This window comes from Ambystoma mexicanum, chromosome 6p (assembly GCF_040938575.1).
Source record: "Ambystoma mexicanum isolate Mex_15411 chromosome 6p, UKY_AmexF1_1, whole genome shotgun sequence".
Classification (NCBI taxonomy): Eukaryota; Metazoa; Chordata; class Amphibia; order Caudata; family Ambystomatidae; genus Ambystoma; species Ambystoma mexicanum.
The window spans coordinates 194,411,131-194,432,683 of record NC_090935.1 but is presented as its reverse complement, the minus strand read 5'-3'; the positions used below and the strand labels follow the sequence as shown (position 1 = coordinate 194,432,683).

The following is a 21,553-nucleotide window of genomic DNA, read 5'->3' as shown; positions in this document are numbered from 1 at the left end:
ACGAGAAAGAATTTAAGGTTGCCCTCCAGACCAGTAAGTAGTGAGTTTAGCCTCTGTACTGCTGAGTAATACGCTGGGGGAGGTTTGGACAGAAGACCATACAGACCTTGATTGAGACTCAAAGGAAAAATGCTACCACTCTAAGCACTCCAAGAGGTAAACATATGGGAAGGAAGAGCACACAACCCCTTAACACCACATTGGAAGTGTTTCAAAGAGCAATACTGTGTAAGCACTGGTGTGTTGGGGGAGACCAGGAAAGTCCCGAAATTCAACATATTGCTACGCTATTTAGGCACCAGCGGATGGTGGACACTAGGAAGGAAGCGATCTGTAGTACAAACTACGGCACGGAAGCCAACATCACTACCCTCATGTCCAAAGGCAAAGGGAAGACACCAGCTCTGGTCAAAGGAATCCGGAGGGGAAAAAAAAGACAATAGCATTAAGAAACTGTGGAGCCCCGTTACACGACCGCAGGTGACGGAAAGGGAGGAAGCTTCCGATAAGCATTGACTGGTCAGCAGAGAATCCCTGAAGATGGCAATGCAGAAAGAGGACTTTCAATCATGCTTCAAAGAGTTTCAGGATCAGTCCATGGAAACATTTCAGACACCATTCTCCTTACTGAAAACGGAACTGAAACAGTCATTGCAGGAAGTGAAGGTATATGTAGCTAAATTAGAGGAGAGAGTGGATACTGCGGAAAGAGCAATACAAGACATGTCGGATGAGTCCAGAAGGACGGATAAAGCACTTGAATATCTCCCTAGACTATCCAATAGGAAGATCTGGTGAATCGCCCCCATCGATCTAACATACAAATTAAAAACTTGGCAGAGTCGGTAGAGGACAAGGATCTGAAAATCACAGTACAACAAATGTTTGCAGACTTCCTACCAGGGGAGGAAGAGGAATTGGTCAACATTGATAGGATTCATAGGGATGGTCCTAAGTGAGCAGATTCAGGAGCTAGACCAAGAGACATGCTGGCAGCAATTACTTCCTACACCCAGAAGGAGACCATATTGAGAGCAGCCAGAACATCAGGCTAAAAATAAATGGCGCGGAAGTGCAATTATATCAAGACTTGGCTCAATCAACACTACAAAAAAGGTGCGCCATGAGCCCGGTAGTATGGTTTCTTGCACAAAAGCAAAGAAGATACAAATTGCCTTTCCTTTTGGACTACTATTCAAATGGGAAGACCAGCAATATCGAATTACAACCTGTGAAGAAGGTATGCATATCCTGCAGATGCTGGAAGAGGAAGAGGATTTAGACGTCAGAAAGCTGGCAGCTCTAGTTTCCCAGTGCTTGCAGCCAAACATTGGAACTCCATGCCCCTAACAAAGAGGACAGACACATCATTATTGTCCTTCCGTAAAGCCCTAAAAATCTGGCTGTTCACCCAAGCTTGTAACTAACCTACACATAAGCCTATCATAGCTACTATACAAGGACACGCCCAAACGTACTGGTTACAAATCCTGTATGTCCTAGCACACCTGTCTGCTGCCTTACATCACATACAACACATGCATCTCATGTAACAAAGAACTGCCTCAGAACAATTTTAATTATTCTAAGATAAGGCTGTAATCTGTTTCCTTGTTGCCATACAAGACTAACTGAAACTGCAACCCCGAATGTAACCAATTTCTTAAGAAAAAGCGCCTAGATGCCAAATAAATAAAGAGCCGTCTGGAACCACTAGAAAGACAGAATGGCAAAAAAAGAGAGACCGGAAGCCAAGTGCTTGGAGGTCGTTAAAAAAAAGAGGACAGAAGGAAGTGAAACAACCTTTCTTGAACAGTGGGAACATATGCAAAACTGTGCTGAGGCCTCTGAAAGTAGGAGACTGCATCTGGAGAAGCTCCTATTGTGGAACATGAAAGGGACACGTAATTTAATTAAGATACAGGCCTTAGAGACCACGGGCAAGTGGTCGACCAGTTGGAATCTCAAGTGGGGTTTAGGATCCCCCACGTTGTAACTCTGGGGGGTACAAGGGGCCAAAGGTATCGGAAACTTTGCTGGTGGATCATAGGAATTTTGGCCCTCCCCAGGGAATGAGGGGGAAGTTGGGGGATGGGTAGGGAGGAGGGGTGTTTTGGGAGTTGGGGTTTGTTGCAAAGGGTGGGGAAGAGTGGGAATGTTATAGAGCTGGAATGGTCACCTAAAATGGAAGTAAGCAGGGCAAACCTATATACAAGGCGGGGGAAGGAATGAGTGATGAATAGGATAGTTCAATGAAGACCATTAGAATTCTGTCCCACAACATGAGGGGCATGACCTCCCTGATAAAATAAGAGGAACATTGACAGATCTTTCAGGGGTGTGAAGCCAGAAATGTTTATGTTCTACAAAACCCACATTAGGAAAAAAGATAAGGGGAGGCTTAAGATGAGGGGTTAAACCCATTTCTACCAAGCAAATGCGGAAGACAAAAAAACTGGAGTGCTTATAGGTGTAAGAGATACGCTGGTGGTAAAGATGCTAGGGACCAAGGTAGACCCAGCTGAACACTCACTTATAATCAAAGTAATTATAGGTACCTGTAGGTATACATTGGCTAATATATATTCTCCTAATAAAGGTCAAGATGGTTTTTTGAGGGGTGTCCTGACACAACTTGAAGACTTCGCAGAGGGAGAAATAATATTGGCCGGAGACTTCAACATGGCATGGACCCCACAACTAGACAGGATTTCAGCAAAAAATTACCACGCTGTCTCTTCATGAAGTCTGGCCAGTACTAAAGGGTCAGAACAAAGGTTTCACACATTACTCCCACGTCCATTTATCTATGTCTAGGATTGATTACATTTGGGTCTCATCTCATATAATAAACTATTTCCCTCTTGGACCATGCCCCATTAACTAAACAGCTATAGGTTGAGGGGGGACTTGAGGGTGTTTAGAAGTGGCAATTTCCCGATAATTTGATGAAAGACCCAATATTGGCCACCACGATTCACGATAAAAGGCCAACTAGAGACTCATTGCACTAAATATGCGGAAAAAACATAACCTTTGACAAAGCAATTTATCACGTAAAAGCAAACAAAGCTGATAAACTGCTTGCAAGACAACTAAACGATAAAATAAGATCTCAGAGAATATTGAAATTAAAAAAACGACACTGGGGCTATGAAACTACTAATGAGGGCATTCTAGCAGTCCTTAGCGATTACTACACAGAACTATATACCTCTAACGACACAGATAGGGAAAAACAGGAGATATATTTACATAGGGCCCCCAGATAGGGAAAAACAGGAGATATATTTGCATAGGGCCTCCTTACCGACTATTACACAGGGGGAGAGGGATAGACTGGAGGGCAAAACATGTGAAGAAAGAGGTGATAAAGGTGATACTGTCCCTATCACGAAACAAAGCACTGGGGCCAGATGGATACCCCACAAGCTTTTACAATCGCTACTGGGACGTCTTACTATATTGTTCAACTCAATTAGAGTGAAAGGTATGACTACGGACTCAATGAATTAAGCATAACTGGTGGTGTTTCCCAAATCGGGTAAAGACCCATTATCCCAGGATTCCTGTAGACCAATTGCGTTGATTAACATCAATGCTAAAATCTACTCCAAAATCATAGCTGCTAGAATGGCTGACCTCATGCCAACACGGATAGGGCCGGATCAATCGGGATTTATTTTACAAAGACAGACGCATGATAATACTTGCAGGGTTTGCCATTTGCCGTAAAAAATAGCAATAACACGGATACCAGCGCTCTTGGTATCGTTAGATGCTGTGAAGGCGTTTGATAGGGTGGAATATCACTTTTTATTTAGAACCATGGAAAAAATGGGACTCGGGAGGGGGTTCCTTTGTGTGGTGCAGGCCAACTATTACTCCCCATAGATGAGAATAGCGGTAAATTGGTCTCTCTCAAATACCATAGCAATAAAACGAGGAACTAAGCAAGGGTGCCCCCTGTCCCCACTGTTATAAGCCATATATTTGGAACCTCTGTTGGCTAGACTCCGAGATTTGCAACAGATCTGTGTCATTGGTATGGCGGGGATGTAACACAAGACTATCGCATTCGCAGATGATATGCTTGCGGCAATTACAGAGCCATAGACATCTAAGCTGGGACAATAAATGTCGAACTGGATGAATTTACTGCGATTTCTTGGCTAAAAATCAATAGGTCAAAATCTGATATTTTAAACTTGTCTATTGACCCTGAAGTTGAAGAATGTATTCAGACCCCCAACTCAACTGGCACTGGCGGAGAAGGATATAAAATATCTAGGTAATCTTCTCACAAAAAGGCCAGAACAGCTGTACGGGGCGAATAGGGATTTGCTGAGGTGGAACCCACTTGCAATATGCTGGTTGGGGAGAAAGATGGTTGTCAAGATGATCCCTCTTCCCAGAATATTGTATTATTTTCAAACCCTTCCGTTTGTGTCCCTAAAGCATTCTTGAGCTCACTTAACTTATTTCGGCCTACATTTGGAAAAATAAATTGGCTAGAACAGCAATGTCCACCCTTACAGCGCCAAGAGATAGGGGTGGTCTGGGCTAGCCTCATTTCCATAAATATTATGAAGCTGCACAACTGCGGGTCATTAGGGAGTGGTTTGCTGGGGAGGGTCAGAAGATATGGGCTCGTCAAGATAGAGCGGTCGCGAGTACACCACTCTCAGGAATACTGTGGCAAGATCGAAATCATAGACCTCCTAATATCAGAATTAGTACAATTGTGGCCCTAGTGAAGATGTGGGACGCCATTATCAAAAGAGGATTTTTATCTACATTGTCCTCCCCGTTCACACCGGAATATTTGTTATTTCTTTATTACGAATATTAATAAAAACAGTGCTACATTTTTTAAAATAAAACAAAAGCAGATCTAAAAAGACCACCAGAATGGTGATAATGGTCTAGGGGTTAAAACAAATTTAGCATGAATCATAGGCCTGTATTTTGAGTTTTGCTCTGACAAGACTAGACAAAGGAACCGTTTCTTTTATTGGTGGTAAGCATTCCGGCAAATGTTGGATTGCAAACTTCTCAAAGAAGCTAAAGGCAGAGAATCTATGTCTATGTCTTTGTTTGGATTTTTTGAGAGAGAAAATGTTATTCAATATAATTTAAAATTATGAAAAGCATCTTCGGAAGAGGCATGACATTATTGTAAATCCCATGAATCTGCGGAGGATCCCCTTTTCTGAAGACACATTATTGTTGAAATTCAGGACACTACCTGTGTGAAGCCATTATGGAAATCAAGTGCCACATTATGTCATGAGAGGACGAAGGCAGGGGATATGGCAAGGCAAATGTGCACAAAATCACACAGTGAATAGCTTTGTTTCAAACATGCACTCGGGAACCAAGATAAATGTACACTAAAACTCATCATGTGCAAGAAGAACATGATGAGAATACAAATATATGAAAAGGGATGCGGGGTAAGCACTTAGAAGCTCCTCACTATTACAAAGAAAGTCAGCAAGTTCCTCACACACAATTACTGTTACAGGTACTGTGAGCACTGTGCCCACATACAGGACAAGCAATGACAGTATCTGTGAGCTAACACCCTTGATGGTATTGTATGAGGGAACCTAAAGGCAATACTCACAAGGATGAGAAACACTACCTGGCATGTCAACAAAGCCCCCAAACCCTGCTGATCAAACTGGGACCCAGAAATGCTATAAGAGTAAAGGGAGGATAACTTAATACATAAGACTCCTGACAAGAAACACGTATGAATAGTGCTTACAGAGTAGTGAGGAAAACAGACATTCACACAGCAGATGGGTACAACAGCACACCACACCTATCAATCAATAAGGATCAAAGAAGGGCAAGGGAAAACCAGGAACAGACTCAAAGGGAAAGTAAAGGAACAGAAGCAGGGAAAACAAAATTACATGTGCAAAACCTCCCAGTAATCCAGGTCTCACCTTAAGAGAAACAGGCCAAACAAAGGTTTTTTATTTCTCAAATTAAGAGTTCTGTAAATCATCCCAAAGAACTGTTGAGGGTCATCCGCTCATTGTCTGCTAAGGCGTCCCCTGCTGATTCCATTCCTCCTTCCCAAAAACTTTGTGACTCTCTTGCTGACTTCTTTGCTCATAAAATAGCGGACAATGGTAATCATATTTCTTCTGTTCAAAACCCTAGTACTGTGGCTCCCCGTCTGTCTGCTGCTGATGCCCAGGTCTCTGCCCCCTCTGTCCCCCTGCCGACATCCGGATTGCGCTGGGATTCTTTTCCTTCCTTCTCTGACAATGCTACTATCTCAGCGGTGAAGAGAATGAAATCTGCTTCGCCTATTGATGTCATCCCCTGAGAATTGTGAAAGTGATTCTGCTTCTGATTATCTTGAATGTTATGACTGCTATTAATCACTCCTGCTCTACTGGGACCATCCCTCCCGAGCTTAAAATGTGCTATGGTGATCCCTCTGCTCAGGAAACCTTCACTTGATCTCTGGTTCCCGCCAACTTTCGACCAATTTCGCTTCTCCCGTTTTTTATGAAGTTGTTGGAATCTTTGGTTGCCCCTCTGCTTGGACGGTTGTGTGAAGATTTGTCTCTACTGAATGCTTTTGACTCAGGATTTAGACCGGGTTGAGGTCCTGGGACTGTTTTGGTTTCAGTGCTGGATGATTTGACGCTGATTTCAGACCAGGGTGGAGTTTCGGCACTGATCCTTTTGGATCTTTGTGCTGCTTTTGATACGGTTGACCACTCCATCCTGATAAGTTGTTTGCCGCTGCAGGGGTCTCTGGTCCTGTCCTTTCATAGTTTCATTCTTTTCTTTCTCACCGCTCACAGTTGCTTTCTCTGCAGATGTTTGTGTCTGCTGTCTCGGCTCTGGTATGTGGGCTCGCTCAGGGGTCTGTTCTTTCACCCACCCTGTTCAACATTTACATCCAACCTCTCGTTGCTCTTATCTGCTCCCACGGCGTCAGATGCTACTCTTATGCTGCTGATACTCAGAACTTAGTGCGACTGGACCTTCTCCATCCTGTCTAGGCTACACAGCTGAGAGAATGCCTACAGGCCATGGGGGGGCTGGATGAGCGACAATTGTCTTACACTGAATGGGGACAAGTCTGAGGTTTTGGTTGTTGGTTCTGCTTCTGTTCCCCTCTCCTTGGACTCAGACTCTGTGGCCTTCTTCCTTTGGTTCTTTTCCTGTAGCTGTTCCTGTTGTTAAGAATCTTGGTGTTAAAATCTCTTCCTCTCTTTCTATTTCCTCGCAGATCAGCTCAGTCGGTCAGGCTGGCCACTTCCAGTTGAAGATTCTTAGAAAGGGTTTTCAGTATATCCCAGATAATCTTCGCGCCCCGGTGGTTGCAGCTTTAGTCCTTAGTCGGATTGACTATTGCAATTCTTTGTATCTTACTCAACCTGACTATTTGGTACAACGTCTCCATATTTTGCAGAACTCAGTCGACCGGCATGCCACCAGTTGTTCTTTCCGGGATCACATCTCTCCAGTTCTGAGTGCTTTACATTGGTTGCCAGTGGTCAAACATGTGCACTTTAAAGCTCTGTGCCTTGTACACAGGGCTTTCCATGTGGTAGGAACGTAGTATCTGCAACTTAAGTTACGGCCCTATGTTCCTGGCTGACTGCTGCGTTCTAAGGACCGCTTTCTTATTTCTGTGGTTAGATTTTGTTGTGCTCGAATTGGGGACGCTCATTTTTGGTGAGGTCTGCCAAGTTGTGGAACGTATTGCCTATTGTGCTTCGCTCTACGGCTCCCCACCTGCAATTCAGAAGGGCCTTAGAAACATTGCTCTTCTGATCTCCCGGCTCGATTACGGTACTTTGTTCCATCTGTTAGCGCCAGGTTGCCTCTTGGTGTCAGTTGCACTGTACTTCGGTACAAAAATGGATAACAGCACAATGCCTGCAACTCACTAACCTTCCAGGCTTACGTTATAGCAACCAAAAAAACTTTCAAGGACAACAGTCTCAAGGAACAGAAATTCACAGGCTCAAACAGAGCCGCCATTAAAAATGTCCGAACCAGATTTAAGTCCCAGTCCAGGAAAACAAAGGGAGTTGGCAGAAATGTATTCACAAGGCCCCTCAGGAATTGTAGCGTAAGCAAGAACCTTGATCCGGGGACCTTCTGAACACAGACAAGGCCACCAAATATCCTTTGAGTGTGATAACCGGAAGGTCTGCTGAGGCCAATGACAGAAGGTACTCCACAGTGTAGTGGTGGGGACAAGAGATGGGATTGATCTTGCGTTCCTTTCACCATATCTCAAATATTCTTCAGCTGTACGCATACAGAGATCTTGTAGACCGCCTGCGTGCAGCTAGCAACACCTAGAGTACCTACTGGAGAGGTTCCCAGTCATGCCTCATCCTCTCAAGAGCCTCACATGTAGGTTGAGGGACTTTGGGCATGGGTCGAGTATTCAACCTTCCGACTGGGTCAAGAGATCTGGGAGCTGCAATTGGTGAGGTGGACAGATGGACAGATCCAAGAGATCAGAGTACCACGTCCTCCTCTCCCAGTCCGAGGTGATCAAGATCATGGTTGCCCGAAACCTCTTCAAACTCCTGAGAACCCATGGAATGATGGGAATCGAGGGAAGGCAGAGGGAAAGACCAATCTACCAGAAACGTATCCCCCAGTGCAGCGTTGACTGGGAATTCCCTCAAGCAAATTTGTCTGCACTTCCTGTGGCAAACAGATCCACTGCTGGGGTACCCCAGAGAGAGAAGACCTGTTCAAGGATTTCCCTGCACACTTCCCACTCATGTGAGACTGTACTCTGCCTGCTAACAGCATCCACCAAACCGTTCTCTGACTCCACCAGATGAACTGCGGAGACTGAGATCCAGTTCTCCAGCAACCAAAACCACAGCTCCATCACCTCTCTGCAGAGGAGAAGGGAGCGCATGCCACCTTGTTTCTTCAGGTAGTGCATGGCCACTGCATTGTCCGTCAGAATCAGGACATGTTTTTCCTTGAGAGACAGGGCAAAAGCCCTCAGGACTAGCCTGATGGCTCTCAACTCCAGCCTGTTGATGTGCCACTTGCAAATCTTCGCAGTGAGTGCCCCAAACCTCCAGAGATGCATCCGTCACCACACGGGCCTGAGGCTAGAAGGGTTCCAACACCAAAAGATTGCCATGGTCCGTCCACCAGTTGAGGTTGTGGACCACTTGGCTGGACACCTTGAGAGGATCCGTGAGTGCTCCGAGGTACTACGACCACTGACCTCTAAGGAGGATCACATGCGCAGCCTGGCCTCTGGCAGCATAAAAATACAGGAGGCCATGAAACCTAAGAAGCGGAGGAAGAAAGCCGCTGTTAAGGTGGCGTGATTCTGGAACAAGGGAAGGCCTTCCCCACCCCAGTGTCTAGGGCTATAGCGATAACTGGAGCCTTTGGACTGACATTACATGATATTTCTTCAAGTTCAGGGAGAAGCCCAACCTGTGCAGTACAAGACAGGTGTCCTCCAGATGAGACAAGACATGCCCCTGCGACTTACCTCGGATCAGCCAGTCATCCAGGTATGGGAAAACATGGACCCCAGATCTCCTGGGTGAACCGCAACTACGGCCATGAGCTTGGAGAAGACCCTTGGAGCGGATGCCAACCAAATGTGAAGCACTTTGAACTGATAGTGTTTGTCCCCTATGAGGGACCTAAGGAACTTCCTGTGATTTTGATGTATCGGCACATGGAAATAAGTGTCCTGTAGATCTATTGACACCAGCCAGTCCTGAAGTTCAAGAGCGTGGAAAATTGCTCTCCAAGTCTTGAATTTGTCTTTTCTTAGAAACTTGTTCTAGGCCCTCATGTCCAGAATGAGACAGAGATCTCCTCTTTCTTGGGCACCAGAAAATACTGCGAATACCAACCTGACCCTCCCTGATCGGGGGGTACCTCTTCCACGGCACACTTCGATAACAGGGCTCTCAGTTCTTCCTAAAGCTCCTGTTCCGGTCGGATTGGAGGTGGTGGGGTTCTGTCTGGTGGTTTCCTTAAGAAGGGCAGACAACCCCACCAAATGAGCTTCAGGGCCCACTAAAGGTAATCTCCTGCCAACCGTTAACCAACCGGAAAGTCGTGGGTGGGGGAATCAAAGCAGCTTAGAGGGCGGTGCCGCCCCCACCGCTTTTTGCTGGCCTCTAGAAGCCCCACTGCCCCTCCCGGGATGCGAGAAAAACCTCTGTCCCTACCTGGCTTGTGGAAGCTGCACTTTCCTGCCACTTAGCGCCTGTAGCATCTGCCCCTAGAGGCAAAGCTGAAGGCAGGTTTGGCCGGCTGCGCAGCTAGGCCCAGCGATTTTGCGGCTATTTTAGACTCCTTGAACTTTGTCAGAGTACTCAGCCTTCTGGCCAAAAGAAAACTCTCCCTCAAACGGCATGTTCACAGTAGCCTATTCTGGACGTTCGGGGGGAAGCCAGAGGTTTTTAGATAGGCTTGTCTTCTCAATAGTATCAATGAACCCCATTGAACGACCTACGCAGTCAGCCACGTCCAGGCCCGTTTGCAACAACTGCTTGGCTACCTCATTCCCATCTTCCACCAGCCGCGTAAACCCATCCTGCATTTCACCTTCGGGGATTTACTGTGTTGCTTGCTCTATGGCTTTCCATAAACCAAAGGAGTACTTTGCAAATCCACAGGCCACACATTAGTGGCTTTTAACGCCGTGCTGCTAGAAGTAAAGACCTTTTTGGCCATTGAGGCCAACCTTTTACCCTTCATCCCCGGAAGCAGATTAAAAGTGGATGCCACAGGTCTGGTGGGGTTTGTGGATACTTGCATAACAATCCCTTCTGGAGAAGGGTGAGAAGCCAGGAAAGATGGACCTCCTGTGGCCGGCCTGTACTTCCCCGTAAAGTAAGAGTTTACTGGGGGGAATGGAGCAGGGATGTTGCCACAAGGAGGCTAGGGGGTCTGCAAATGCCGGGTTAAGAGGCATCCTGTATTCGTTCACAGGACCTTCATCCAAGATGTCCGTCAATTCGTAGCCCTGAACAGGGGCTGAAGAGCACTTCAAACCTAAGGTTCTACTCTTTCCACCAAGGTCCTAAATTTTGCATTGGGTGTGCGTAAGGTTGACCCTGCTGAAATTCAACTTCTGTAGACATGTCCAGACCGCTGGCATTGTGTAATCCTTGGGCTAAAGCCAACAGGTCAGCTTAGTCGAAAGAAATTGACACCTCCCGACCCTGTATACATGGGATCTGTGTTCCCCTGGTCATCGTCCTGGTCGACGCTGACAATCAACGTCATGGATTCGAAGAACCCTGACCTGGAGAGTGGAACAAAAGATCTGTCGCCGATAGTCGGCACCAATGGTCTTTCTTTCGACGCCGATGGAATGGCCGTTGGTGTGGATCGAGGCTTGAGTAATGCCGTGACATCAGAGACGTCAGCCTGTTGACGCTCAAGAGATGGACCAGCCGTCGATGCTTTATGCACCTTTTTTAACCTTCAGCCCAAAAGTTTCTCCAACATTGATGGCGTCAACGGATTAACATGCGTGGGGTCAGGAGTACCCAGCGCCGCTTTCGCCACCAAGGCTTGCTGTTGGGGGGCGAGTGGGGGTGACCAAGCACCTGCAGCAGCTTGATTTTTAAACAGCTCAATCATTTCTTTTTTAAATAATCCCACTCTTCTCGAGTGGTCGGCCCAGCCAAGGCTTCCTTTTTTCCGACGACGAGCTGGACTCATGTCCATGACATCTCTTCTTTTTACGCGATGAATCCTCCAGTGTGACCGCTTTTTGGATTTTAGCACATGCATTTCCCTCTCCTTCTCGGGGGTGAGCCCTTCCATGTCGGCCTCAGAAGAACAGACGAGCGACTGCGCTGGAATTTTGGGGACGGTCGGACTAAAGCAAGTTAGGCGGCCCACTCACAGATAGATTTCAACTGTATTTTGGAGCACAATGCAAATCCCTCTGTGTCGTGATCCGCACCCAGACACCACAGACAAACGTCGTGCAGGTTGGTCACTGACATTTTGCAATGGCAGTCGGTGCACCTCTTGCAGACTGAAACCCAGGGAGAGGACATGGCGTTCAAGGAATTATGAACAAATTTAGAGGATTTTAGTCAAAAACGTAGAGTCGAAGACTCAATGATGTGTTCCCGAAGCAGCGTGCAACAAAAAAGGAACTGAGGTATGGGGCGTAGTGACGTGGTATTTATGTGATGCCTGACCTTACGTTCCGGAGCCAACGATCGACAGCCGAATCGAGGTCCACGACGCCCCATCGAAAAAGTTTCCAAGCAGCAGAGCTGGATGAGGATATCAGATGAGGAATCTATGGAAGAAAAGCAATCCATTGAAAGAAAAGCTATACATGAAGGGTGACTAAAAGATCAAGGCTACACTGCAGAATAGGGCAAAGACAAAGGAATAAAGAACACAGACAAACTGGGCTGCACAAGAAAAGGAACACACTGGAAAGTGCCGATTGCAAAACAGAGGAAGACGAAATAAGCACATTAAATTGGAAATCCAAGGATACAGGGAACAAGAAATAAGAAACTAGACACTAAGCAAAGAACAAGGGGCCAGTCGCAAACAGGAACACAACATCAATGACCAACGCTGGACTGAAGCAAACTGAGGCTTTTAAAGCTGGCTTATGAGCACATGCCTCAGGTGTGCTGCTTACTAGCACCCCTCAGCCACAGGTGCTGCTTATCCTCCACCTAACCTTGTCCTGAAAGGGTGAACATGAAGCAGTGGGCCAGGCATTCTGGGAAGCATAGTCATTTGATTAAAGCAGCATACAGGCTGCAAATAAACCTGGAATGGATACAGAAGGGAAGTGACATGGAAAATAAGGATTTAGCGCTCCAAAATCACCACAGCACTGTCTCCTAAGGTTCGGAAGTAAAGTCCAATAGGCAATAAACCCCAAATCAAGCCTCCAAGTGGCAGGAACGATAGCGAAGGGAGTGAATCGTGTCACCTTGAGCTGCAATTTCCTGCATTTCATTAGGGATTACAATCCCATTCTGTTATTGATGCTTTGTGTCAACAAGTGTATGTAAATGTGCATATAGTCGTGCTTCAATGGTTAATTCCCACTGTACAAGAATCATTTAAAAATATGCTAATTTGTACCTTCGGAGGTGTAGAAATGCTGTGTAACACTGCTTGCGAAAGGCCTGGTATTGCTCGCTCTGTGTGCCACCCATTCCTTCAACCATTTCCTTGTTCAATTTCATTGGCGGTGGCAGCGGTTTAGGATCTCGCCCCAGAATGTAACCAAAATCTATATGGAAAAGTTTACCTGTGGATTGCAAAGGTAAAATATTAAGAAGAATAAAAAAAATGAAATGTACCTAATTTTCAGGACGATCACAAGATGTTCAGCCTAAAAGTATCATGTTGAATAGTTACATATATTTAGTCATGATAATTTGCACAGATATCAAGTGCACGTGCACTATGAAGACATTCGTCACACCACCTGTGGAGATGATCTTGTGGGTGCATTAACCTCTTTGGATTTTGAGACTGAGCAACAAAAATAAACAGTGTACACTCATTCTGCGAGTATGGAAACCTAGATGGAATGTAGCAGTGAAAGACCTGAATTAGGTTCTGGGAGTGGAGACTTGTGATTTGATTATCGCTTCCACCAGTCAGAACCCTTGCTTTAGTAAAAAAAAAAAGGTCTAAATACTTAGAACTAGCACACGTATACTTGTTTGATCCACTGGTTGATACACCCCTCCCTCTAGAAGCAGGTGTGGAGGACTGTTGGACAGCAAAGCCGAATGATTTTACTGTGGCCTTAGAGGACAAGAACATTTGAAGAGACTCATCCTAAGTCTCAAACAGGTTGTGCCTGTCATAGGGCATGCCCAGGTGCCTTGTCTGGACATCTGAAGCAAACCTCAAAGTCCTCAATCAAGAGTGCATGGTGAGGACTGTTCCGGTGGTCATAGTGCATGCTACACAGTCCGCTATGTGAAGGCCTGACTGTAAATCACCAATTAGCAGTGTACCCAATGCATACAGATTTTGCACAATTAAAAGTGGGGTTGGCAGGAGTAGGGTCATGTGGCACGGCGTCTCCATATATATATATTGGCCTCAACTTCAGTTCCGGCGATAAACAGTGCACGGTGCTCTTTGGTGGTGAAAACGTTTTGGAAGCCAGTTGGCATTGGAGACAGAGTATCATAGATAAATAATCCATGGGATGAATGAATCCATTAGAAATCCTCTTTACAACGGTTTGGGTATTTTAATAATCAGTAACATTTGTTGTTTGCCATGTATCAAAATCAGCTAATTCCGCTAGCAAATGCTTTATAAAAAAACTCTTTCTAGAAAATATTATCGAGAAACCATGCAGCACATCGCCCAATCAAGTGATGGAACTAATGCTACGTTTTCACAACCAACATCAGACATAGCATGGGGAGGGAGGAAATGCTCACAATGGTAATGTTCAGCACAAGTGGCAGCAAGCTTTGCCCCCTATCCACCACCCCCCCACAGACATACACAAAGGAGGTCCGCAAAGGCCAGCAACAACACATAATACTACCACCCCGACAGAAAATATGTAAAGCACAAAAAGCACCAATGAAAGCTTCAGGCATGCACAAGCAGCAATGGGACAAGTAACTCCAACTTTCTCTGTTCCCTACATTAACCTCCTCCCCCCACAAAAAAAGGTATTGAACATACATCAATATTGCAAGCTTCCACTCCGCAAAACAAGTAAAGAGCATGCAGAAAATGCAAGCTTCTCCAATAAAGAACCAGAACGGCATAGATAGCAAAAGTGCACATACGTCATCCCTCCCCTCCCTAGACAGACATCCTTAAAAACAGGTAACAGTGCTAGTGTAGCATTGCATATATTCCTTCCACACAAAAGACAGACTGCAGACGTTGAAGCTTCCATAGTACTGATGCATCTTACACTAACACAAAACGGGTACAAGACTGATACAAAACTCAGGCACAAACGTTCACACAAGGTAGAGCACAAGCAGCAGCATTGCTACACCACACACCCTTGTATTTGCGTGTAGGGGTGGGTAGTATGGTTGGATGCCAATGGATCATCTGCCCCAAAACTGTATGACAACAGGAGTAGGCAGCATAGAAGGGGCGTGGTCTTGTTTGTTAACTAGTGGGCCAAGGCAGGAGATATGGCTGGAAGACTCGTGCCACTGAACCTCACTGTTGGCCAGGTGGAAGGTCTATTCTGTGGACCTCCTGCTACCAAACCTTAAAGTGTAGTTGGGGGTAGGACAAGTGGCTCAGGGTCCTCCTGCCACCGAAGATTAATCGTTCTAGGCCCATACTACCCCTCTAGGTGTATTGTGGCGCCTTGAAACACCACTTGTTGTATATGCGCCTTACAAATGTCCAATACATTTCTTTTAAATTATTTATTTTATTGAGCATTTGTTAGGTGCTTATACAACTGAATAGTGTTTCAAAGCACCACAAGGCTAAATCGGAAGGCAACAGGGAAAAATAGAAATAGCAAAAACAGTAAAATACAGTCATGGTCCTACTAGGCCTTGTGACATTCGGGCATGCAAGTGCAGTGAGGAGAAGTGCAAGAGATGGGGAAGGAGGAGAGGAGTGGCAAGTGCTAACGGTGGGCCTGGGAGGGAAGTGCTAAGGGGAGCCAAGGGGGAAAACCTCAGGCTAAGTGCTAGTGCAGGTGACTCCCAAGAGTGAGATTCTGAGCGGCCAAGCAGGGGGCCGCAAGGGCAGTGCAGGAAGGAGGTGGGGGGGTGCTGATATCGACTAGTAAGAAGGCCTGGAATCCTGTGAGATTCTTGAGGATCAAAAAAATAAATAAATCCACCATGATAAGTTATATGCACGGACCAGTTTTACATTTATTAGCAAAATTACTAGCCACAATTATCACTAAGAAATGGAAATGTTCAGCTAATCGTGGTCTGCGAATGTGGACAATCACCTTTGATCACATTTAAACAAAAACGCAAAGTGGATGGTCGCCCAGACCTTTTGTAGTCAAGCATCATTGCACCCATCTAGTCACACCAGTGAATAGATAACATTTCTCCAATAGATGTTCAACCACTGGACACCCAAGAGAACCACTCGAAAGCAGATGGGACTAGAGGAAACATTTTGTAGTGCTTCACACAATGAATGTACTGCATAGTGAAAAATATCCACAAACTGACAAAATCTAAGAACTAGAAAATTTAACATTCTGATTTCATACACGAGAGACGAGGAACAAGTTACTTACCTGTAACTGTTGTTCTCCAGCATGGGTCTGGCATGAATTCACATGCTCATGAATATTCCCCGTCGTCAGGCTGGGAATCCTCGGTAAAGAAAAAACCAGTATCAGTTTCGTTTCTGATCTGTCTTTCGTAGTAATAACCAATCACTGATCTCTGTGTCATACTGACCACAGCCTATGACTGCCCTCTACCTAAGCCCCGCCTCTGGCAGCCATCTTCAGATTTGGAAGCACGTGAAGTGGCAGTATGACCAAGTGAAGAGCCGCAGAGGGGTAGGCGGGAGGGTTCGCATGTGAATCCATGCCAGACCCATGCTGGAGAACAACAGTTACAGGTAAGTAACTTGTTCCTTCTCCAGCATGGGGTCTGGCATGGATTCACATGCTCATGAATAAAGAATACATAGCAGTACACACATGCACAACCACGGGAGGTGGCAAAGGCTCAACATTAAGCATTACATCAAACTCAACACTAAGCATCTTACCTCCTCACCAGGCTCACTTCAGGCAAACAGGTTGCGCAGCACTGCTTGGCCAACCCTGGACTCCTCCCTGGAATCCCGGTCGACGCAGTAGAATTTCGTGAAGGTGTGCGTCGACCTCCACGTAGCAGCCCTGCATATGTCCAGCAGGGGTACACCAGATAGGAACGCCGTGGTAGCTGCGATCGCTCTGGTGGAATGGGCTCTCGGACGGCCAGGCAGCGGTCGGTTTGCCAACCGGTGACAGTACATGATACAGCCGGAGAGCCATCTGGAAATGGAAGCCTTCGAGAGAGCCTTCCCCTGATTGACAGGTCCAAAGTTCACAAAGAGTTGTGACGTCTTCCGAAAACACTTCGTGCGGTCCACGTAGAACTTTAGCGCTCTAGCCACATCCAGCGAGTGCAAAGTCCTCTCAGCCGGCGACGAAGGCGACGGGAAGAACACAGGCAACACCAAGGGTTCGTTGAGATGGAAGTCCGACGGTACCTTGGGCATGAAGGAGGGGTGCGTCCTGAGCACTACCCTTGTTGCGTGAAAAGTCAAGTACGGGGCCTTGCAGGAAAGGGCCTGGATCTCTCCCACTCGTCGTGCAGAGGTGATGGCCACAAGAAACGCTGTTTTCCACGACAGGAATTTCAACGGAGCTGAGTGCAGAGGCTCGAACGGAGGTCCCATGAGCTTGGTCAGCACCACGTTGAGCTCCCACGCCGGGGCCGGGGCCGGAGCCTTCACCGGCGGGAACGATCTGAACAGTCCCTTCATGAACTCTTTCACCAGACGATGAGACCACAAGGACGTCCGCCCCGTGGTTCTGGTGTATCGGGAGATCGCAGCAAGATGAATCTTGATGGACGCGTGTGCCAGTCCAGCTTTGGCCAGCATCAGCAGGTACGGCAGTACTTGGGGGGCCGTAATCCGTAGAGGGTTAATCTTCTGTGCGCGGCACCAGACAGAGAACCTCTTCCATTTGTGTCCGTAGCATTTAAGAGTCGAGGACGCCCTGGCCTTTGCAAGAACCTCTCTGCAGTCGGCCGGTATGTCGTATCCTCCAAACTCTAGCGCTGCAGGAGCCAGGCCTGCAAGTTCAGCGATTTCGGGTCGTGGTGGAGGATGGCGCCCCCTTCCCTGGAGAGTAGATCCGCGTCCACCGGCAGCTTGATTGGCGGGGACGCTGACAAGTCCAGAAGGTCCGGGAACCATATCTGCCTCGGCCACGCCGGTGCGACGAGGATCATCCTGCACCGTGACCTCTTGAGCTGGTTGACGAGCCGGATTAGCAGTGGCAAAGGAGGGAACGCGTAGAGGAACAGGCCCTCCCAGGGGAACGAGAAAGCATCGCCCATGCTCCTCGCCTGGGGAAACCTGCTGGCGAACCTCCGGCACTTGGAGTTCGTCGCCGTCGCGAACAGGTCGATCTGGGGTGTGCCCCACCGTCGGAAGAGGCGATCCACTAGATCCTGCCGTAGCTCCCACTCGTGGCACGAGCGCAGCTCCCTGCTGAGTGAGTCGGCGATGGTGTTTTTTATCCCTGCCAGATGAAACGGCACCAGAAATATCCTTTGGGCGACGGCCCAATGCCACAGGTCCTGTGCCTCCTTAGACAGTGCTGGGGACATGGTTCCGCCCTGTTTCCTGATGTAAAACATGGTGGTGGTGTTGTCGGTGAAGATCCTCACCACCTTGCCCTTGAGGGACGGAAGGAAGGACCTGAGGGCCCAAAACACTGCACGGAGCTCCAGGACGTTGATATGTAGGGATTTCTCCGTCGGGAGCCAAAGGCCTCTTGCGTGCAGATTTTCGGTGTGCGCTCCCCACCCTTCCAGGGAGGCATCCGTGGTCACTGTCTCCTGGTGGGACGGGGTCTGGAAGTCCATGCCCGCCGTCAGATGCGCGCGGGTGCCCCACCACCGGATCGCTCGTCGGAAACTCTCGTCGAGTGTGATCCTTTCCTCGAAGCTGCCCGTCGTTTGGATCCAGCGCGCGTCCAGAAACTCCTGCAACGGGCGCATCCGGAGCCTGCACATGGGAATGAGGTAGATGCAGGAAGACATCATTCCGAGGAGGGACTTGATGGACCTCACCTTGGCCGCGTCGGCCACCAACATCCGCTGCACCTTGCCCAGGATGGTCCTGGTCCTCTCCTCCGACGGGGAGGCCAGAAGGGACACTGTGTTGAGCCTCGCTCCCAGAAACAGAGCGTCTTGCCCGGGTACCAGGTGGGATTTGGCGTAGTTCACGGAGAATCCCAGGTCCGTGAGAAGTTGGACGGTCCTTGCCGTGTGAACCACGGCGAGCTCCTTCGTCTTGGCTCGGATGAGCCAGTCGTCCAGGTAGGGGTAGACATGGACCCCCTCGCGGCGCAGCCGCGCCGCCACCGGTGCGAGGCACTTGGTGAATACCCTGGGTGCCGACCGTAGTCCGAAGGGGAGGGCTTTTAACTGGTAATGACGCCCTTGGACCACAAACCTGAGGAATTTTCGGTGCCCCCTTAGAATGGGAATATGGAAGTAGGCATCCTCCAAATCCAACGACGACAGGAAGTCTCCTTCCTCCAGCTGACCCAGGACGTGCTGGAGGGTGACCATCCGGAACTTCTGCGCCTTGATGAACTTGTTCAGACGTCGCAGGTCCAGGATGGGGCGCCATCCTCCCGTCTTCTTCTTCACGAGGAAGTCTTTCCTGGCCACGGGGGGGACGCGCGGACACCGTCTCTGGAACTCGAGCGCGTGGCCCCGGGCCAAGGCGTCCAGCACCCAACGGTCGGTGGAGATGGACTCCCACACGCTGACGAAGCTCGCCAGCCGGCCTCCCACCGGGGTGCTTCGGTGGGGGCCCGACCCCACGGCCGGTTCAATCCTGCTTCGACGAAGCTTTGCCGCCTTGACCTCCTTGGCGACGACGGCGGGGTCCGCCAGACTTGCCTCGTCCTCTGTAGGCCTCCTGAGACGACGAGCGGGCCGCTTGACGGTAGGTGGAGAAACCGCCGCCGGAACCTTTGGAGGCGCCCTTGCCTCCGCTGCTCCGAAAGGGCGTCCGTCGTTGTTGCAAAACTCCCAGGGCCCGGGCCGTCTCAGTGTCCGCTTTAATGGCCTGAAGGGAATCGTCCACTGTTTTCCCAAACAGGTTGTTCCCATCGAAGGGCATGTCCAGGACTCTGGTCTGAACGTCTTGACGGAAGTCCGTAGCCTTGAGCCATCCACGCCGCCTAAGGCAAACGCCGTTGCCCAACTGGCGGAACCCAGTGTCAGCGATGTCCGTCGCAACGGTAATGGCGTGGTCAGAAGCCACCTCACCTTCCTGCAGGATCTCCAGGGCCTCTGTCCTCTTGTCGTCCGGCAGGAAGTCCAGCAGGGGAGCCAGTTCGTACCAGAGCTCCCTGTCGTAGCGGGCCACGATAGCCAAGGCGTTGGCCGCTTTAATCGTCGTCACTGCCGACGAGATGACTCTGCGTCCCATAGCGTCCAATTTCTTTCCCTCACCGTCCGGTGGGGAAGTCGATGTGGAGGCCGCACCCCCCCGCTTTCTTCCTGGCCGCCGCGGAGACGACGGAGTCCGGGGTAGGCTGCGCCCGGAGGCACAGGGGGGCCGTGTCCGGGACCCGGTACTTCTTCTCGCTGGCGTCGTGGAAGGGTTCTTGAGGAGGGTGAGGCCCTCATCCCGAATGTCGTCCAATAGAGGCACTGAGAGGACCGTCTTCCTCTTGGCCTCGCGCCGCTGATAAAGGAAACCTTCCTTCTTCTTCTCCTCAGGGCAGAGTTGGAAAAGCTCGGATGCCCTGGTGATCATGGAGTGGAACGATCCAATCTCGTCGGGCGGAGAAGCCCTGGTGGGAGGCGACGACGGTACATCCTTGTCGTATACCTCGTCGTCCGTACCCGTCGCTGCCGTGTCAGTCCCCGTATCATCCCCTCGGGTGGACGGGGAGGAGGACTGGACGGGGCGCGACGGCTGAAAAGGAGGTGGAGGGTGGATCCTTCTTTTCTTAGTAGGGGGAACACCAGAAGGTCCCGGTTCTGGGTCCCCAGACGGGAGAGGTTCCTCCGTCGGCAACGGTAGTCTCGTCCTTATCTCTGAGCATAAGGACTGTATAGCCAACAAAATGGCCGCCGAGTTGTCTCGCGGCGCTGGCAGAGGGGAATCCGACGGGCGAACAGGGGCCCCGTCAGTACCCTCGGCGATGTCGTCGTCACCTGCGTCGGGATCCATCCCGACGGGTCGGTCTTCTTCCACGCAGAGGCCGTGGCTTAAGACCTCGACCAGTTCCTCCTCCGAGGTTGAGGCCGAATCTACGACGACGCCCTGCCTCCCCTTTCTCTTCCCCTCGGGGGATTTCACGGGGGTCCTATCGATGGGCACAAAAGAGGACTCCCTCCGAGGTGGTAGGGAGACTCTGAGCCCCGAGGTCGCCACCACTGGTGTAGCCTGCACAGGCTGAGCCAGGGCCGCCGCGACAGTTTCGATAGAGGGCTTGGCCGGATGGATTAAGGCCTTCACCACCTTAGGTGCGCTCACCGCCTTATCCTTGAGGGGGGGGACACCGCCTCGCTCCCCCTCCGCCTTCGAGCTCGACCGGGGCCTCTCAAGGAGCTTCGCCGGGTGCTCGGCCTTCCTCTTACCCGACCCAGAGCGTTGGCTCGTGGTTGATGGTGCCGGGGAGGGTGCGCCCTGCCTGGCGCCCCTAGAGCCCGACCGTTCGGCGCTCCCGGTGCCAGCGGACTCGCGGTGCTTGGCCTTATGTTGGACCCCCGTCGCCGGGGCGTCCTCAAAGGTCTTAGAAGACCGCTCGGATTTCTTCTTCTTC

At 49.2% G+C, this 21,553-nt stretch overlaps 1 protein-coding gene across 2 annotated transcripts in view; it reads right to left on the bottom strand.

The window, feature by feature from the left end:
- The window catches only part of PIK3C3 (phosphatidylinositol 3-kinase catalytic subunit type 3), a 1,987,152-nt gene that overhangs the window by 221,297 nt on the left and 1,744,302 nt on the right, over positions 1–21,553 (bottom strand). For both annotated transcript variants that reach the window (XM_069626883.1, XM_069626882.1), the window contains exon 22: positions 13,129–13,297. In XM_069626883.1, the coding sequence (XP_069482984.1) occupies positions 13,129–13,297 (169 nt within the window). The remainder of the gene's footprint in view (positions 1–13,128; positions 13,298–21,553) is intronic.